General features: G+C 36.1%; 1 protein-coding gene across 1 annotated transcript in view; it reads left to right on the top strand.

Moving 5' to 3' along the window:
* LOC137660879 (nesprin-1-like) overlaps positions 1–21452 on the top strand; it is a 233977-nt gene that overhangs the window by 29310 nt on the left and 183215 nt on the right. Inside the window, 15 exon segments of the mRNA XM_068396056.1 lie at positions 592–688; positions 2217–2419; positions 6164–6328; positions 7801–7953; positions 8393–8536; positions 8876–9049; positions 10447–10605; positions 12559–12723; positions 13286–13420; positions 14315–14473; positions 14720–14928; positions 15199–15307; positions 16571–16735; positions 18686–18853; positions 20404–20580. Of these exon segments, the coding sequence (XP_068252157.1) occupies positions 592–688; positions 2217–2419; positions 6164–6328; positions 7801–7953; positions 8393–8536; positions 8876–9049; positions 10447–10605; positions 12559–12723; positions 13286–13420; positions 14315–14473; positions 14720–14928; positions 15199–15307; positions 16571–16735; positions 18686–18853; positions 20404–20580 (2382 nt within the window).

The raw sequence follows: 21452 nt of genomic DNA, 5'->3' as shown, positions 1-21452 counted from the left end.
GTAGTCTTTTCTTAATCTTATTTTTACCAGTTACGAAGGAGATAAAGGAAAGCTGAAGGATAAGTCAAATGTTTTTTGTCTCTTAAAGTGAAACCTGCCTTTCTGTAGAAGCTTAATACAGGAACAATTTTTAAAGTTTAAGTGGATTTGATTTTTGTGGTGACCTATATGGATGAAATTTTCTCTTTTATTAAAATGATTCCCCATAAATTTCAGTGTAAAACTTTTCCCATTAAATAACTTTTAAGTTAATTGCTCAGTTTCTGCACATTCAAAGTATCATATGCTGGTGAGTTTCAGCAAGTCATCAACTAGCAGACTAACTAAACATATTAAATAATCTTTCCATATGCAAAGTAAATAAATTGTATTTGTAAAGGGAGACTCTGCTGTACCATTCATTTGAAGAGGTGAAATACGTATTATTTTATAATTATGATAATTTAAATATTATTTTATAATGATGAAAAAAATGAATGGAGCAATAATGAAGTTAAAAGTTGTCATGACTGTCATGTTGTAATTTCATTTAAATTATCCTTATTCTTAGTATCTATCTTTATTTTGTCTATGTATTTTTTTTCTTTTCAGTCTGTTATTGAAAATAGCAAGTTCTTTGAGCAGTATGAAGTTACTTACCAGATCCTGAAAAGAGCAGCTGAAATGTATGCCAAAGCAAATGGCTCAGGTAAATGCCTATGTTTCTTATGTCATGGGGACACCATTTTAATCTCTTTAGACATAAGTATCCTCTAAAAAGATCTCCTAATATTTGTTTCTTCATGTGGTAGAGCTGTACAGCAGCTGCAGTTCACCAGAGAGGCTACAGCCTCTGGTAGCAATTTCACATATTCTCTAGCATGAAGCCAGCTGGTACAGAGCATCCTGCCCTCCTGCTGCTAAGATTCCTTAATCTCCCGAAGAGAGTGGTCATGTTCAGATTTCCTAATGGGAGAAGTCCATGGTCCATGCTGACTTCTGGATTGTTTCAGTGTTGTTGATTTGGGCCAAAAGTGTGCCAGAGATGAAATTAGGAGTAGGGAAGATCATGTTCTGGTGCCTGGAAATGCTCACTGGCATGGCTTCATTTACTAGAAAAAGACAAATAGAGAGTTGGTCCCAGTATTGTTGTAGTAGCAAAAGTTTCCCCTGATTTACTGAAGATTCTTCATTAACTGTGAAAACCTGTAAGAGCAACTCAAATGATAGCTGAAGTACGGATATACATGAGAAAAATGTGTAGCTGATTCAACAGCTGCCTCCTGTAATTCCTGAACACTGCTGAGTTCAGTGAGAATGCATGAGGGCAATGTTTGACCTAGATAGTTACAGACATGAGATCACTTTAATCTTTGCTGAGGAGATAACACGATAATGTCAATGGAGGATTGCTGCAGCTGCTAAAGTGGTTAGCAGATGTGGAGAGAAAATGGATATGTTTTTTTGTTGTGAAATTTAGGTTGATGATAGTGACACTCAAATTTTATAAAAGGAAATTTTACAAAGTATTTTTACAAAGAAGAAATAGATATATTCAATGTTATTTAAAAAATCCAATAACAAATTATTTTCTAAAGGGCAGCTACTCACTTATATGAATTCTGAAACAGCAGTGCAAATCAGAGGACACCTTAGCTAAAAAATGTTTTTAAAATTACCTATATTCTGCTTGGTTTATGAAGTCTCAAGATTTGCTTGGGTCCTTTTTCTTCTGTCTGTTTTTTTCTTCTGGAATGAGGACACACTTGTTCCTCTATTACTGTGAGGAAAATACTAAAAATTAAATGGCAAATATTAGCAGCAGTTTGGTTTTAAAGTCAGTGGAAGTAAGATCAGAATTTCATTCAGTACTTTTCAATGCAGATATGTGTTTGTACATTATACATCTCTATTAGTTTCTGCTTTTTTAAGGCAACTTTCTCTCTTGCTTTCTTTTATTACAGATTAGAAATGAACACCACACTGATTATGCAGTATGACTGTTTTAATGTAGCACTCATTTTATATACTTTTCTTAAATTCACAAGTTTAATTTCTCAGTCATAATTTTGCATTAAAATTGGGCTGTGAACTGAGCATATGTATATAAAAGCCTACTGAAATAGAAGTTGCAGTAAAATATAATTCCCTGATGAGAATGGATAAGCATTACATAAAATTAAGCTTTACAAAAATAATAATGAACCAAAATAATCAATGTCTTTCCTGTGTCTCAGTGGAAGAAGTTGAGAATGTAATGAAATTCATGAATGAAACAACAGCACAGTGGAGGAACCTCTCGGTAGAGGTGAGAAGTGTAAGAAGCATGTTGGAGGAAGTAATTGCTAATTGGGACAGATATAGCAGCACTGTGGCAGGTCTACAAGCTTGGCTGGAAGATGCTGAAAAAATGCTGAATCAGCCTGAACATTCTAAAAAGGTATGCACTAATAGCATATGTATCTGGCTATTTTGTAAATTATTGAACATGGGATATGTTTTTGCATTTGCTTAGGTTGTTTTACAAAATGTCATACAAGAGGGAAAGATTTTTTCAGTTTCTGGCATACTGTCTACATGCATCATAGGTGTTTCAATGTTTGCACGTATAGCACGTACAGACATATACATATATACACGCAAGGGAGGAAGGCATCATCTGTGACAACATGGTTAGAGGCATCTTTGACATGACTATAGGGCAGCAGTATTCATCAGAGATAGGAATGTTACATGATTCACTCAGAGGCAAATATGGCTCAACACCAAAGTGTGTATTCATGCGCTGTGTGTAAAGACACTTAAAGAAAATTACTTTCTCCACTGATTTTTCTACCATATAGATGATTGATCGCAGTATTAGTTGCCTTCACAAGACAAAATTATTAATATGTATTGTTGTGTTTAAGGGTAATTAATCCATTTCCCTGGCATTTTAGAAATCTTTTAGTTCCTTTTGGGGACCTGCAGTTGTAAAGATCGTTTTGCTGTCTTTTTTTTCTGTTCTAATATTAAAGTACTGAAGCACTAAGATCTGTTTGTGAAACTTCAATAATGACCCAGATTGACTTGAATAATACTGCATTTAATAGGTGCTACATTTTCACTCAATCCCAATGTAGCAGATACACAGCTTCTAACACCAAAGTATGGTTTTCTTAGGTTGTAGATGTCAAACTGACATCAGGTCAGGAACGAGCATTTCATGTAACATGACAGAACAGTGTATTTTTTGGTAAAAGTTTGTTAATTTAAATTGACATAAAAGAATGGAATACACTTTTTAAATAAAAATAAACCTGTGAAAAGGATTCAGTAGTCTGGCATAATATAAATACCCACAGTTATTATTACTGAGCAGGAAGGATGACCTCAGCTGATCAGGTTGATCTTAGCTCCTTGTGTGTGTTTTATCTAAGTAACTTGGCAGTGTTTAAAATTAAATATTCTTAGATCCATATATATGAATAAAATAAAAGTATTTACTTCTCTGATCAGTTTTATAACTTTACCTTTAAAGATTTTCAAAGCAGAAATCTGAACATATCCATTTAGTACGTACTTGCTTCTGATTTCTAACCTAAATCCAACAAGTACTTCTTACCATTCTGATATATGAAGAGTTTCAAAAAGCCTTTTTGAAAACCTTAGACATGAAAGCATTATGCTTCCCAAAATGCTAATTTCTTCTTAAAATTACATTGGCTCAAAACTGTTAAAGATTACTGAGAGGTAACATAATCTGCCTGTAGATTGAGATAGATATTTTTAAAGTTACTTCTGCTATTAATGTTGAATCTACCACTCCACAGCAATAATGTTCTCTTAGATAGTTCCAAGGATAGTTCTGATTTAGCAGTTTTTTAACATTTGGTTATTAAAACCAAAAGCAATACTTATATTGGTTTGTACAATTAATAGTCATACAGCCATCAGCACAAGCATCTGGAATCCCACCTGAAAGATGATAATTACTGCTTGGAATATGGCATAAAACTTTTTTAAACATTTCCAATTATTTGTTCTGTGAAACCACAAATGTATCAGTAATATGATACAAAGATTTCATTGATGCTCATTTGCAAACCTTACCTGCATTGCTAAAACCCACCATATTCTATCCTAAGCAAAGATCATAACAGCCCCTTACCATGCTGTCATGCTTTCTTCTTCTTCCCATTATCTCTGTATGATTTCAAGACCAGCAAGTACCACTGTTCTTTGTGCAAAAAAGAAAAAAAAAAAGGCTTGTTGGCTTTCTCATTGGTTTCTGTTTTCAGAAACCTTATTGTGAATCTGTAGCACAGAAGATCATGCAAAAAAGATCAGTATGCACTTGGATTTTTCTACTGCAAAGTACTAGAAATTTAATAGTAACTGTATTAATGAGTAAACTGGTCCTTCTACAACTCCTTTATTTACTTGCAGTACCTCTTAAACACTTCCCATCATAACCCTGTTGTAATTGCGCTCTCCCACACCTTTCTCCCTCAGCTGTATCCAAAAGGTAACAGAGGGCTTCTAGATCTCATGTGGGGACTTCCTTAAAAAGAGCTGCATTCTTTTAATTGAGAATGAAGTGTGCTTCACAGTACCTTCCAAACTTGTACAAATTTTACACATGTTTTAGGCTGGCTTCTGAAATGGAGATACTCCCCAGCAAGATGTGAGGAAGGTAATGGTTTGTGGGAATAAGTGTGCTGGAGCAAGGATGCAAGTAGTTTACTCCATGTGCTTTTTCCTTCTTGACCTGTAGTAAGCCTGACCATTGGAAAACTGACCAGTGCCAGATTCAGTAGATTTAATTTCTTTTGGATGTGCTTACAAAGCAAGGGTTGTGCTCCACTGCGAGTAGAAGAAGATTCAAACTGCACATACAATTTACTGACATGATTAAGTTTATTCACTGATACATCAGTACAGAGCACCTGTGCTCTACTGATCTCAGCTTTAGGAATTTAAAACTGTGTGTTGCTCAGTTCTCTCTTCAACAAATTTGAGCACTATCCATCCATTTGGCATTTCCTTTTTGTTTGTATCAGAACTGTTTTTATACGTGGATGAGTTCTGACAAGTATAAAGTTTCAGAACTGTAGCTCTGAAACTTGGGATGACTGACAGTACAGTTGGACAGGACTTTTTCACATCTACTCCTGAGCAAAGGATTGCATGGGACTGTCACTGTCAGATGAACAGTCTTGGAATTACAGAGTAGATCGATAGTCATAAATAAAATGGGTCAGTGCCCCTTCCTCAGTCCTGAGGACCAAGTGGTATGGTCCAGCTTGCATCCTTGTGGCTACTCTTTCTCCCCTGAAAGAAGGTGGCCTCATGATTCAGTCTATTGGGAACAGTCCTTGCCATGTGCCGTCCATTGAATTGTGCTTTGTTTGGGAGAAGGGTAGCAGGGACAAGCCAAAGTTGTGTCAGGGAAGATGTGGACAATCATGGGACAGTGACTGAGTCCTGTTTTGTTTACTGGTATAGCTGTAGTCTTAGTGCCTGGAGATATGTGCCTTAGGCATCCTCTTGAAGAGCAAAAAGGAAGGGAGGGATCTGGTCTTTGTCTTCTCTACCAATTTATGTGTGTGTACCTGCCTACAGGATGCACAGAAGCATTTGGCACAAAGGTTGGGCTATTTAGGCTGTCTCACTGGAACAGGGGAAAAAAATCAGTGACAACCATCCCTTTCCCCTCCCCACTCACCTACTCTGAAATAGGAGGAAGCAGCTGTAAAGAATCAGTCTTCTCAGGTCTTCTGGGATGCCAGACCCCAGAAAGCTGCATATCGTTCATAGTAGGGGAAGTATCTCTCTATAATCTGTATATGGCCCACGTTACAATCAGCACATACTGTTTCAAGGCAAGACAGAAATTAGATGAGCCCAAACAGTGTTTTCAGTTATGGAGCTTTCTCCTAAGGAGGAGTTCCATTGGTTTAACTGAAGGTACTCACTGGAGTAAAATGAGCTGTAAGTAAACTGGTGGTAATTTTTAATTCCATAGGTTATGTTGGCAGACATTAACATTCTATTGTGGCATATCTGATATGAAGAGTGTCAGAGGATAATTGTTCAAAGAGTTTTATCAAGCCATTAGATGGTGATTAAATTTTAGTTTCATGATTTAAGGTAAAGACTAATTGAAAAGGTTCTGGAAAGGTGTTTTCATTTTCTTCTTCAGGATTTCTTCCGGCACTTACCTCATTGGATCCAACAGCACACGGCCATGAATGATGCTGGTAATTTTCTGATTGAAACATGTGATGAGACCATTTCCAGAGACCTTAAACAGCAGCTTCTGTTACTAAATGGGAGATGGAGAGAATTGTTTATGCAAGTTAAGCAGGTATGTGTTTTTGCTATTGTTACTTTTAAATATTTACTTTGTCATTTCCATGCAAGCAAGACACATTTGCCCCACAAGCAGGACTATAGGACAACTTACTAAAGTGCCTAACTGTTCATCATTATGTAAATTAGAAATGAATCCCTGACAGCAGTTTATTTTATTGGGGATTTTCCTTTGTTTGTCTTCTTGGTTATACAGCTTTTTATTTTTTGTTTTGGACATTTTCAGCTAGTATAAGTTGTAGTTTTTCATTATGATCTCCTGTCTTGATACAGTGAATATTATTTATGCATATCCTCAACTGTTCTTCGAAGAAAATGATTGGTTTTAAGAAGCTATTGTTATTGTAAAAGCTCTGTAAAACTAAACAGTGAAAATGATGAAAGTGAATATTTTTACTACTCTCTAATGAAAGTTGCATTCAATTATTGTACTGCAATGATAAGCAGGTACAATGCAAGTTAATTAACTAAATGCTTTCCCCAAATCAGTCAGACATTACTTCTATCTTGTGTACAAGGAGACATTGATAGTAAATGAAAAAACTACCCTTTATCTCATGGAAGAGATTCAACTGTTTGGAAAAGAATTGTTTCTATATTTGCTCTTTAAAAAGCAAAGAGAAGATATAAGCTAAATTACACAGAAGTATTTCACACCTCATTAGCACATTAGAAAATATCTTTGCTGTGGTCAATATACATCTAATGATATTTTCCCCCTCCAGTGATTTTAAATAGCAGTTGCCTATTTGAAGATGCTGAATCTGTTTTCTTTACTGATATGATTATTTCCATTGCAGTAAAGTTAAATGGAAAAGCAAATAATGATTGCCCCTTTTTGACTAGGATGTTATCAAGCTTTATTTGCTGATGATAATTAGGGTGATTCACTGGGGAAACAGTAATTCCCAGGATGTAAATGTCTCTTCCCCTAGTTATGCAGCTTATTTCATGTGCTGGCTATATGGTTTTTCTCACTGGCTTTTCACTATTTCTGTCATACAGCTCTTTCCACTTCCTAAGACCTATGTTTCCCCTTCCTCCAGCCAGCAGTTCTTTTATTGAAAATTCCCTTATCCTTAAGCTTTTCTAGGCTTTTCGTGTTTTATTCTCTTTGCTGAATATTCAAAATTCATACTGCGGGTAATGAGAAATGAATTGAGGTGTTTATTCTAGGTTACAAACAAATGAGTCTGGTGTTCTCCAAATGACCCAAACCTTAAAAAAGGCCAGCCTCTTGTATGAACGTTGTTAGTATCAGAACTATTGAAACTAGCACAGACAATTAGTGTCTAACTAATTTAAAGGATTAGTTTTCATTATTTTGTATTTTATTTAATACAATTTTTCCAGCAAACAATTGCACTGAAAACATGCAAGTTCTCTTAAGTCATTACTTAATTGCCAGATAGCTCATTTGAGGTGGTTATTTTTTTGTTCGTTTCTCTTTACTTTACATTTTCTTAGTATGCTCGAGCAGATGAACTGGACAAAATGAGGAAGGAATACTTGGATGGTGTTGCCCATTTGACAGCTTTTATTGATGGAAGCAATAGAAAATTTTCAGTCCCTGTAGAAGTATCCTTCTTTGATGTCAAAATGTTTGTACAAGACTTAGAAGTGAGTTCTTCCTTCCATTCCTTTCTTCTTCATAAGAAAGAAACTTGTAACTATTTAATTCTGAGAGCATAAAATTACTTTAGTGTACATTTCCATTATTACTATTGTTTTTTTACCAGTGGTGCTTTTTTGTATAATTTCTGCTATAGCTAATATAAATCATTGTATTCTATGAGTGACGTTTCTAGATCACATTTCCAAAACACTGTCCCACTGGATATTTCTTTCTGTGTAGTTTCAAGTCACGTTCAGGTGAGATGACTGATACCTTTTGGCACAGTTTTCATGTATTTGAAATATGATCCAGTATTCACTAAAATCAGCAACGAAAACAATTGGTAATTGTAATATATATCTTTTATCTCTCAAGAACAGACTTGTATCTCCCATGAATGCATAAATGCTATTGTTGAAATATTTTCTGAAACATTCGTTTTAGAATATTAAGCAGAAATTGCCTGGGATGGAAGGTCAGTACAAAATGGTTACAAGAACAGCGCAACTTATTACAAAAGAACTTTCGCAAGAGGAAGTGAATGAAATGCTTGGAACTTTGACAAGGATCAAAGAGCAGCTGAGCAAGGTTGTAGAGTACTTTTTCTACTACACATGTTGTTGGCTGTTGAACTAATAAACAGTAAGCTCTCCTGCATAAATGCTCAGATATATGCATTCGAGCAAATATATAGTTATAGTAACAATAGATTGATTCAGGGTGGAGAACATGTTACTTCTTTTAGACATTAAGACTACCATCCTTAAATTTAGTATTCTTATCTTTAGGAAGTAATACAGGATCAGGATTGATCTATCTTAAAAGGGGCGGGTAGCAAATATATATAAACCCACATGTAGAGGAAGCTGCGGTTTATTGAATTTTACAACTTTTTAAACAATTATTTTTCTTTAAAACGGCTAAAAGGTTAAGGAGTATTCCTGTGCCCTGCTGTATGAATGCCAGCATCTGCTGTCACCACTGGAAGAACTGGAGAAACAAATCACACATTTTTATGAATCTCTTGAAAAAGTCAATGAAATAATTTCTATCCTGGATCCTGAAGCACAACCTACAACTGTTCTTAAACAAAAGGCCCAAGTAAGTTTCAAAACATATTACAAAGATCTGCTGCCTCTGAGTATTTACAATTAGCTTTCTAGGAATTTGGATTGCAACTCAGTAAGCTGAGCAGATGTTTCTTCAGGCAACAAACATAGCCTATCCTAAAGTCAGCTAGACATAAACATACATAGATTGAAACTTGTGTTCCCTCCTAGTGCCTGTGGTTTCAATCCAAGAAGTAAATATAAGGTATATAGCCTAGAAATAGTCCCTCAAAATTGATATACACATTTCATTAGAGTCGGATTTGACAGGTAATATAATTAAATGGATTTTTTGTGGGAAGCTGAAGTCTTTCAAAGCCTTTTAGAGTCCCTTGCAAAAAAAAAAAAATTAGAACAAAGATTTCGTTTCATGTGTGTGTATATATATATATATATAAAAATTGGTTCAAGCCTATAATGACTCTGGAGACTGGCCCAATAATTCAACAAGAAGGGTCTTCTCTTGCAGTGACTTCAAGCTTTGATTGTATTTCAGTAAAAATGATCTGGTGAGCTTGAATCAAGCCAGTCCATTTATCCTCCTGAGTAAATCCTCTTCTGTTTATGAACATCAGCTGAGTCATGTGTCCAACCTGCAGGTTAAGGAGTAACTCATAAGAGTGCTCCTTTCCTCTGCCTCTGGAGGTTAACGTGCCCCAGAATGTCATAATAAAAAGACATGTTTCTTCTGCAGTTATTTGCAAGGAACCAAAATCTCCTCAGTTATATGGAGGGTGCTGGTTTCTGCTGATCAGAGAGTAAACAGAGATTTGTGCTAAGGAATACAGTGTTCCTTCAATAGCAGAACACTTTGCTCACCACAGGATTTTTTAAACCTTTTTTTCAGCTTATGTAACTTCATATATGTTTTCTTTTCTTTTCTCTCTCTTTTTTTTTTTAGTATAATTGCCATTACTTAATGCCATTTGTAATGAAATCTGGATTCCAATAGCTGACATGAAAGGTTGTTTGGTTGAAAAGCAAGAAAGTTTAACATCTCAACCTGCTACTGAGAGTTGTCATTCTTATGTCTGTTGTTTTCACTGCTGCCTACTTACAATTATACAATAAATATAGACATCCCATAAAATTAAATCACAGAATAATGTATTGACCTGCATTTTCTAAAACTACCCAAAAGGCTTGGGTACATGTCTGTGTCTTTTTTTTATAGATAGCTAGAGCTCTATTTGGGTACAGGACTCTGCATACAAGGAGAAAGTTGTGTGGTCTGTGTTATTCCATATAACATTTTGTGTAGTCTGTTTGTTGTGGTGCTTTGGCCTCATCCCTTTTGCTCTTATTGTCAAAAAATATCTTCCTGTTATTTTGCCAAACTTTTCTCTCCTTTGTTCCTGGCCAGAGTGGATATATGTTTTTTTCTTTCAGGATTTGGTAGCTTATCAAGAAAACTGCAAGAAAGATTTGTCCCTGATTGAGAGAAATAGTCAGAGTATCCTACAGTCTGTGGCTTCGAGTGAAGTGTTACAGCATTTCCATCAGTCAACATTTCAGAAGAAAGTTACACAAGTTCAGATTACTTTTCAGGTAATTATGTCATACCTTGGTGAGTATTTTTGAAAGCTTGTTCATATGCAGCTGATCCATCCTACCATATCTCCATTTCATCACTCTGTACTTACTGTCATAGAGAGATCTCCTCTCTGGTGTCAAGTTATTAATTAAGGATTTGTCTGTATTAGGTAATAAGTGGTCAGGGGACTGATGGTCCCATTCTCCATGCAGTCATTCAGCAGTGATCTTGCCTCAGAGGAACCCGGGATTCAAGGAGAACTTTCACACATCTCCGGCTCCTTTGGAATGAGGAGCCTGAAATCCACCTGTTAGGGCTACACTGTTTTTTATTTCTCCTGACTTTGTTATCTTGGCTAATTATTTGTTCCTATATTCCCATACTTCCCCTTTCACACAAAGAATGGAAGATGGAAACTTTTGCAAATGCTACTGTTTCTGGGCTTTGTATTTCCGCAGAAAATGCAGTGGATTGTGAATATAGAAAGTTGCAAGTATGTATTTGCATTTGTTAATGTAAAGGTGTGTACTTTGGGCTATAATTCCCCTTACCTATAGAGCTCTATGTTGTTATTAGCCATATTGATATTTTCAGGACTATTCATCCCTAGTCTAGCCCTACTCTAGCATGAAATTAACCGTTATCTTGGAGTCAGATCTCCAGATGTTGGATTCTATTAGATTTGTTTTCAGGCAATTATTGTTCAGCATAAAGCTATCTAAACTGAATTTTAAGCTACAGAAAATCACCTATCAGTAAAGAGCTGTCTCTGAGAGGTGGATTTCAAAATTTATATTATATTTTGTGGGTTATACTTAAAGATCAGTGGGTTTTGGTTTACAATTTAGAAATCATTATTTAAGTTTAGCTTGTAGTGACAGAAGCAGATACGGTTGTAGCTTGGTAAATTTACCATGTTGAACATTAATTATTCTGTTTCTATAAAGATAGATGGTGATTTATCTCTTTTTGTGTTAGAAAATAAACCTATAAAACATGGCATAGCCATACAAAATGTGGCATACCCAGAGTTAAAATATTTATGTATCTGTAAACTGGCATTTTCTCATGTCAAGAATACATTCCTATATGATTCTACTATTATACACAAATTTTTATCAGGAAACTTTGAAAAGGCTTAGCAAGATGTTTAAGTTGAGAACTACAGATTTGATTAGCTCACTGGGTAAAACCATTACAATTGCTTACACTGGGGTTTGTAATCAGTGAGGATGGTAAATTGTATGGTTAGTAAGCAGTATTTGGATTAACTTGCTGCAGTTGAACTGGTGAACTCTTCATTTCTCCTGGTAAATTCTGTAACTTGCTTATGGAATTGTAACCACTGGATAATGCAGTGCACTGGGGCAGACTGCAAAGCAGAATAATGAAAAGCTGTGACTAATGTTTCAAAACAAGAGGATTTCAGAGTAGCAACTAAACCACAAAATTTGCTGTCTTTCTTTTAAGCAGCTTTCTACCTGGTTGTGTATCTGGCCTGCTAGTGTCATAATCATACAAACCTCCTCCAGGCCAGAAGACCTGTAGCACAGAACTGGTTGGATCCATTGGTCAAACCACCTTCATGTAGAGTCACGTAGGAGGAGGTAGTCTGCTGCTACGAAAAATGGAATGGCAAGCTTTTAGCCATACCAGGTGCTTTACATTTGAAAGCAGTCTTTAGGAAAGAAACACTAGCCAAATGGCAGAGGCATTCTGAAGGTATCAGAGACATCTGTATTAATTGCGCCCATTTTTATTTGAATGAAGGATGACATTAGCACAAGCCTTAATATAAGTATTAACAATTGGGAAAATGGGACCATGAAAGGGAGAAGCAATTGTGAACAGCATTTACTTGAAAGAGTGACACCAATCAAATGCATTTTTTTGTAAGATCATGTTAAAAGAGAGCAAATAAAAATCAGTGAGAAAGTGCCACCTCATTTTCTTTGCTTGTAACCCAGAATATGGTCAGGAAAGCTGGTGACTGGAGAAAAAACATAGAAGCAAATAGCCGTTTGATGAAGAAGTTTGAGGAGTCTAGAACAGAACTGGAGAAAGTAATACAGATTGCCAATTGTTGCTTAAAAGAAAAAGGAAATCCTGAAGAACTTCTCAGGAAACATAGCGTGAGTAAATTCTCTGATCTTGCTTATGGAAATCTGTGAGTGCATGACATGCAAGTGAAAAGCCTACTTAATTTTAAAATTGATGTGGATTTCTTTCATGTATAGAAGTTATACAGATCAGGTCAAACTAAGATCACCCCTCTTATTGATGAATATAAGCAACCAGAAGGTGAAGAGAGAAGACCTTCTAGAAATTAGGGTCAATTTTGCGAGTAGAACCATTGGGAGTAAGGACACTACACTTTGCCAGTCTCACACATCCACTGCTTTTTTTTTTTTCAGATGAATATCTGTGTCTGTATTATAACCATTCCTTATGCATGTAGCTTTAAAATGTATTCTTGTTAAAATACCATCTCAGGGTACTGGCTGAGAATAAATTAATTTGCTGGACTTTAAATACCTAGGAGTAGTTCTTTCCTTAGCTCAAACTTGAATTCTTCAGTGCAGCAGAAGTAACCTTGAAACGTACAGAGCGTGTTAGGGAGCTTCATGTTGGCAGGTTACCATATCAATAGCCAGCTTCATCTTCTCACCTTCTCACTTTCCGCCTCAACTTCAGGAATTCTTTAACCAGTTGGATCAGAGAGTCCTAAATGCTTTTCTGAAAGCGTGCGATGAACTTACTGACATCCTCCCAGAACAAGAGCAACACAACCTGCAGGAAGCTGTGAGAAAACTCCATAGGCAGTGGAAGGTTAGTGACATTGAATGATGTTTCTGGAAATTAAGTCTTAACTTTGGAATGTTTCTGCATGACCTGTATGTTGAAAAAAATTTAAAATAAAATTTAAAAATAGTTGTATTTGGCTTCCTGTACAATCGGAAAAAAAATGTATATTTTACATCATTAGATACAGTTACACCTACAAATACCCTCTTGCAAAAGCCCTGTTAAGTGGTCAAAAGTCAAAAAATGTGAGAAATTAATTATGAAACTGTAATTTCTCCCTCTATATACAGCCATAATGATACCTGTGTTAAGAACATTAGTTGAGAATAGGTGCTAACTTTTCTTACTCTATGCTGATGTTGGATGATTGCAATTACTTTCTTAATAAAACAAATTTGTAAGAGATCAGGCTATCAGTTTAAATTGTGTCTTCTGCCAAAGGCTCTAACAACTGAACAAATATTGCTCATAAGCTATGGAATTTTTTGCCTGCTACAGCATGTTGCAGGTCAAAGCTGGAGTGATAGATGAGTGGTTTCTCACTAGCACCCAAACAGGAACCTCTGGAAGCAGTTGTGAATATAGTTTCACTATTACTGTTTGCTTTATTATTTTATACAGGAAATATTTGGTATATCTTGCCAAAAATTAAAATGTCTCTGTAATGTGCCTTATACATACATATTCTGGTCCCCTAAAACTTATGACCTTATGATATATCTAATTAATAGATATTGATAAGACAGTTGCTTTATTTACTTAAATGAATATGGAGAAACCCCCATCTGTTCATGCATATATATGCTTTATTTTCTACATTGGCAATTTTTAGACAATTTATTTGTAGTAACTTCACACTGAGGTAATGGGAGTAGTGTTTTCTCTCTGTGCTTGTTTTTTGCTCCTGTGGGTGTGCAGGATCTTCAAACAGCAGCCCCATATCATTTGATCCACTTGAAGATTGAAGTACAGAAAAGCAAGTTCCTGGTCACAGTGGAGGAGTGCAAAGCTGAAATAGCTCGACAGAACAAGCTGTTATCAAGAGAAAGCAATGACAGGATGATCGAGGAACACATGGTATGAATTATATGCCACCACGTGGGCATTTACAGAAATACATTTCAATGTCAATAATAAACAGAAAGTCTGACCAACTCTTAAGCCACCAAGCACTCTGTGCACAGCTAAATCAGATCAATCCTTGGGGTTTTTAACAAAAATTTTTCTTTGACCTGAGTACAGTTTATAATGAATATATAGATATGCTTTGTGATTTCTGCCAATTTGTATTTTTATTGAATTTTCTGCTTTGTCTCCCATCAGTTGTTCTTCGGTGACAAGGGACCTTACCAGCTGTGTGAGAAAAGGCTACAACGGATCGAAGAACTGTGCCAAAAACTGCCAGTTTCTGATCCAGTGAGGGCTACATTGGAAAGCAGCCAACGAATCCTGAAGGAGCTCAAATCCCAGATAGACAGCACATACGTGAAGCTAACAGAGCACTCAAACACCTGGAAGGGCTATAAGAACAGGTGTCAGCTCAATTGCTAACTGGGTCTCGTAGAGCCTTATGTGTGGTCACTCCTTTAAATGTTATCATAGAACAGTACCACATAAAGAACGATACTGAGTTGTTAGCTTCAAGTACAAAACTATACTTTATGTAGCAATTCCACAAATTATAGTGGGGTTTTGAGTAGATTTTATAATTTTTGGCTTAAATTTAAGAGGTTACCATTTGGTAGTGGCAATTTTTGTCTAACATTTTTACTTGCTTTGCATTATGTGATGGTTTATTTCAGATTTTCTGAATTGGCAAGTTGGATTTCATCAACAGAAAGAGAGCTAAAGAAGATAAAGGAAAGTGTCAATGATACTGCCAAATACAAGCAATGTAAAGCATCCGTGGGGGTGAGCCCTTGACTTATATTCTAACAAAGCTACCATCATTGCTACTGGGACTCTGGATGAAACTGTATTCTGAAACAGTGCAACTGTTTTACTATGGAGACCATAGTAGCTCTGCTGGTTCCCAGTGTTCTTAACAATATTTCCAGGACAATGTTCCAAATGCAGCAAAGAGTGGCAGAATTTCCTACTTTTAATAATTTAGAGAATGGCAGGTCCCTTTACCTGTATATTCAGAACATCAAACATATAGAAGCAGACAGAACAAATACTTGCCTCTCATCCTGCTGTGTGCACAGTTAAAAGTGCTGTGCAATGAAAAGCCAAAATTTCTAGACTGGGGGTTTTTGAAGGATCAAGTTACTGTCTTACATTTAGGGAAATTTCTATAATAAAAATTCTCTTCTACGATAGTGTAACAGGGGAGGCAAAGATATTCTACCATTCACTTTTGCATTGGTGACTAATAACAGAAGTGGTGGAATAGTTGAAGATTGAGTCATATGGTTAAATTAGTTTTAGGCAATAATTTATTGTGTCACTTGGGACCTAGCTTGACCCTTATTTTTTTTTTTTTTATTTCACATACTAGGAGCAAAAATAGGAGCGTCACATACTGTAGGAGTTTGTGTGAAAGTCATGAGCAGGTTATGAGGCTAACTGTGCAGAGAAACATAATTACGATGACCTTGATAAAGCAGATAGATCTTTAGCTTAGTGGCTGCTTCTGCTCCAAAAAGTCTGATTTACTCATGCGGTTTCACTGCTGGCAACTTCTCATCAGCACCGGCACAAAGATATAAATGAACTACTGGGTGAAAAGAAGGAAAAAAGAGCTATTTAAATAGAAAAAAAAATACACAAAACCATATATCACATGAAATTTTATGTTTGGGAAAGTCAATATTTAAGATATAAATGGTAACTAAGAAATTTGTCAATATATGGGAAATACATACATGGTATCTATCATCTGTCTATCTATCTGTAGGTAAAAATGATAGTTTGTGAGGAAAAAGTACTCCACTACTACTAATTAAAGAACAGTCTAATAAGTAGTAGTAAAGTCTGTGGAGGAAATACAAAAATCTAGACTGGAACAGAATCAGATAGGGTATGCAATTAGAAAAATACTACATTTCTAGTGTTTCAAGATAAGAACAGAGTCAGTATGTTTACATTACTAATTTTTGAACTGATGCCATGAATGTCACTCATTAATATATTTTGTTTATTTGAAGAAAATACATTCTGATTCTTCCATAGGAAATTAGGAAGCATATTAACAAGCAAGGAGAAAATCACAGCTGGCTGAAATCTAGACTTGCTGTTTTGACCACAGTATGTCCTGATTTGGAGGCCAAAAAGACAGAGGATGAGCTTTGTAAACTTTCCAGTGACTTCAAGGGACTCCTAGATTTGCTGGCTGAGGTACAGTATGAGGGACACAAGAACTCTCCATTTACAGTGTCACATGAAATGACATCAATCATGGCTCCACAAGCATAAGTTCCCTGCTGTGTTTTTTTAATTAAACTGCAAGCATTCAGCAACAAAAAACTCATTTGTTCTCCCTGGGTAGCAAAGCCTTGAGAGTAGCAGGCAAAAAGTACTGACATTATTATAATGGATCTTTTCCCTTTGCAGGATTGGAAAGCATCATAGTGAATGTTTCTGGAATCAAACTGTCAGTATTTTTAGAGGAAAAAGATATTTCTACAATCAGCTCTTAGTGAACATTGGCAAAACCATGATGTACATTAGCTAGTGGATATAGAATTTGACTTTGATCTTTATTTGTGTATCTTTTATGCTGAAATAATAAAGGTACTACTGTGAGGTAGTTTCAAATCATTAAGGATGTCTATTATGCACTGAATTGGCATGGAAAAGGCTGCAGTTCTCTGAGGTCTGAATGATAATGAGATACTGTAACTGCTGAAATCATGGGAAGTTTCTAACTGATAAGCAAAACCTCTTAGAATCCACTGAACCCTTGAGTTCCATGGGATGTCAGGGAACTTACTGGTTCACAGTTTTCACAGTAAGAAGAAAGATCAGGAGAAACTTAGAACATCTTACACTTAGAAGGTGGAACAGAGCCATTTGAAAAAAAGAGTTCAGGACAGAGAAAGGGTTCGGGCTTCAAATTCCATTGATAATATTGATTCTTGTGGAGGCCTTGTAGGTATTCCAAATATATAAAAGTTCCATTGAAACATCTCTAAACTTCTGTGGTGTGAAAACTGTGTTTGGAAAGTTGGGGGAACCAATGTTCTGATTTCCAAGTGACTGCAAAAAATTTAAGATATCTTTCTTTTTATTGTTATTTTGTATTGGAGTACTTTTGCTTTTTGTTTCCTCCAAAAGTCAGAACTAAAGGGAGCACAGGTTCATATAGGTAAAAAAAGAAAATAAGAACTGGGATCCAAGCTTGTTTTGAATCTAAAAGCATAATCTAAATGACACTTTATACTATAGTTAAGAGACTGCTGATTCTTAGAAGTCTGAATACTCCTTACAGCTGAATTTACAGCTTGTTAATCAGATGGATGAGACTGTTTAGACAAGGACTGATACTGGATATTTCCAGAGTTCAGCAATGTTTTTTGGGAAGTAAAGAATAAACATTTATATAACAGGAAAGAGAATGGCTTGAATCTGAATGACCCTCCAAAGTTAATATGGACTGGAAAGAAAGAAAGGAAGGGAGGAAGAAAAGAAAGGAGTTTCTTAGTTCTAGAATACTTTTTATGATTAAAACCTTAAAACACAGGAACTGCCTGAGGAACAGAGCCTGTACTGAGAACCAGCTACAAGTAGTTAGCTGAATCATGCAAAGAGGGAAGAACTTCCTGATATGTGGAATAGATACATCTTTTTTCTTTATAAAATTCTGCTGAGACTGGATATTGCACCACGTGCAAATTGTGGTCGATAAAACCAGGGTAGCAGGGCATTTTTAATGTATTTGTGATTCACCAGGGCATTGCTCTAGAAGATCCAAAAGGTAGCAAGATTTTTTTGTGAGTTGAGTAGCACAGGTATTTCAGAATCTGGGTCAGCTTGCAAGGGTGAGGACAGTGTGTATTTTCTAAGTGATCACCAGTAAGTGGCTGTCACCGACAGCTATTTACCATATGGCAATGTAATAGGAAGTAAGGCTAAACAAGACAAAGGTCTTCTGAGTCACATTTTAAGTCTACAGTCACTCTTTCAATGTAAAGTTAAAGGTGTGTGTTAAGAATGCTGGAGACAAAAATGTTTTGAATTTAGACAATTTACTAGATTTTTTAAAAAAATATTCCAAACATAAATATGCCCTTAAAATATAGATGTGCCTTTCAACATGAAATACTTAAAAGATATCTGTAATTGTAGATTGAAAAGACATTAGGCACTGTTGGAGACTGTGTCCAGTACAAAGAAGAAGTTAAAAGTGCAATTGAAGACTTAATCAACAACTCTAAAGAAGTCCAAGCAGAGGCTGAAAAGATCTTGGATACAGAAAGTTTATCACAAGCTCAGCAGCTACTGCTTCATCATCAGGTGGGGCAATTACTCATGTCCATATTTGATTTTTTTTTTTTAAGATAGAATGTATGTAATAACTAAATTTTGTTATGTCCATTAGCATAACTCTATATTTAAACTTGAAAAGGTTATAAAGGAAATGGTCTCATATGGCCTAGTGTTGATTTCCTATAATGAAAAAACTACTCAGTATTTTTCAAATGTTAATGCCCAAAGATGAGCTTGGTTTTCAACTTTTAGTGAATATCCTTTTATTTCACGTGGGTTTTTTGGGCACAGAACATCTGAAAAACAGGCTTCATTTACTTTAAAGTTTGAGTAAGTGTACTCTGCAAATATGTAGTCTCTCTCTTTTTACCTTTTTAAAGTTTGCGTGTCAGATTTGATCATGGTAGCTTTGGGCTGATCCTGGTTTTGGAAATTTCTCGACTCCAACAGCTTTGATGTGGCCCCAAATCTAAATGCTGGAGCAGAGATCTGTACCTCTAGCCTCATCTCCTCCTCTAGGTAGCTACTGCAGTGGCATATTGGCCTCCAGTCTGTAGGAGTAGAACAGGAGGCTTTTAATGCACTGATAATAGATCAAAACATCTGCAGGCTACAGTAATAATAAATCATATGGGTTGTATACAGCACAAATGGGTTTTAAGGCCGAATATGGGAAGTTAACTTTGAGGCCTGCTCAAAGCTAATAAGAATAAGAATAATTTACTGACAATGTCTGGGCATTATATAAGTGTTTTATATTAACATCTATTTCTGTAAGGTCAAACATGTCTTATTTTCTGACCAGGCACTACTATGTCTTACCTCTGTCTTATCTAAAACTCTTTGGTGTTTGTAAAAGCTATTGTATGTGTTAAGGTTCATATTTGTTCTTTCAATACTCAACATTCCTTATCCATCATAGGAGACGTATTAGGAATAGTTAAATTCTCCTTGAGTTCTCAGACTCTTCTTTTGATGTGGAGTCTGTTAACGTAAAAACAGACTTTAATAAAGACCTGAAGGTACCCAGAGTAGAACTGAGCAGGGAGCTGTGAGCTTACCTAGCAAGGCTAGGGACAGTAGTGTTAGGAGTTTCTGATAGTGCTACAAAGCAAAATGCACCAAGAAAGAGTTATGCAACTTGGCTGTCCCCCTACAGCTCTCTAATGAAGACTGATATATTGCTTTGATCAATCTGAGGCTCCAACCTGTGCCTCAAAGAGTGCAGAGCAGACCTGGATGCTTCCAGGCAGTCATGAGGAATACGTGCACCTGTGGCTACTGCTACAATTGCTCAGCTGTTGGGGCTTCTGCTTTCTAAAATACTGCTTTGGATTAGTGGCCATACTGTCACTCTTTCTCTCCCATTTGTATGCCACAAAAGCTGTTTACACATTTTAGAACCCAAAGCATATACTTGATGAGTATATGAGACTCTCAAGAATACTTGCCACTGTTTATCCCTTTGTCTGTTATTCTCATTGAGTACCCCTGCAAAAGCAGAAAGTGGTTTAATTGTGCCAGTTTCCCAAAGGAGCTAAAAAGTCTAATCATTCCTGTTGCATGAATCCTTTTAGCAAAGGACAAGGAGACTCCATGCGAAGAGGCAAGACGTGCAACAGCAGATCTCCCAAGCTAAACAGTTGCATATTGAAGGTGGACTGCCCAGCACAATGCAAGAGGATTTACAAAAGCTGGAAGGAACATTGGAGAACATGCAGCAGACTATGGAGAAACGTGAAGAGCAACTGCAGGTAGGTCCTTTGCAAGTAGAAATAAAAAACCTGTGCTTCCTTCTTCTTCTTTTTTTTTTTTAACTTAGTAAAAAATATTTTTTTAAATATAAAAACTGAGCTCACTTTCTCACCTCTGAGTCTTGGTCCTTGGGGTTTCCTTGATCAGTACCTCCATGAAAACTTCTTGAAGATGCTAGATACTTCTTAATTAATAAAGAAACAGCATTTTGTTTGGAAGTGCTTAGAAGTCCCAACTATTCAGTCATAATAGATATTTTAAATAATTTATCTGTGAATTATTTTTTAGATGGGCTGTCTCCTCTGGTTACTAAAGATGACATTGCCCTTTAATTGAGCGTCTTTAGGCTGGCTATTAGATTAATAACACCTGATGTGTAAATATAATCCTCACAACCACTGTCTGAAATACATGCTGTCATCCTAAATTTAAAGAAGGAAGAAAAAAGTTACAGAGAAATCAAATGGATTGCTCCAGGTTGTATAACTAATCACTGACTGAACTGGGATTAGAATGTACGGCTTCTTCCAGCCATACCTGAGTTGTCCTTTACATTTCTCTAAGCAGAGTGGTAATACAGCTGTCCACTATTTCACACAAATGTTTAATGTCATCAAAACTACTTCCCATGATAAAACACAAGATGAAAAACATGATCGATAGAGCTCAAATAACTTCTTAATTTAAGAATTTATCATTGAAACCGATTTTTTTTCTAAGTAATCTGTCCTGGTTTGGCCCAAACCAGGCCAATTAGTCTTAGAGAAACCAAGGTCACTGCTAAATTCCTCACTGCTTATGAGTGAAGAGCCGAAGGGGGGTTGCACCTGCAGGGAGGAGCAGACAGGACAGCCGGCCCAGCTTTAAACCG

Source organism: Nyctibius grandis, chromosome 1 (genome assembly GCF_013368605.1).
Source record: "Nyctibius grandis isolate bNycGra1 chromosome 1, bNycGra1.pri, whole genome shotgun sequence".
NCBI classification, from domain to species: domain Eukaryota; kingdom Metazoa; phylum Chordata; class Aves; order Nyctibiiformes; family Nyctibiidae; genus Nyctibius; species Nyctibius grandis.
Note: the sequence above shows the minus strand (reverse complement) of the source record. Positions and strands in the feature narration are given on the sequence as shown.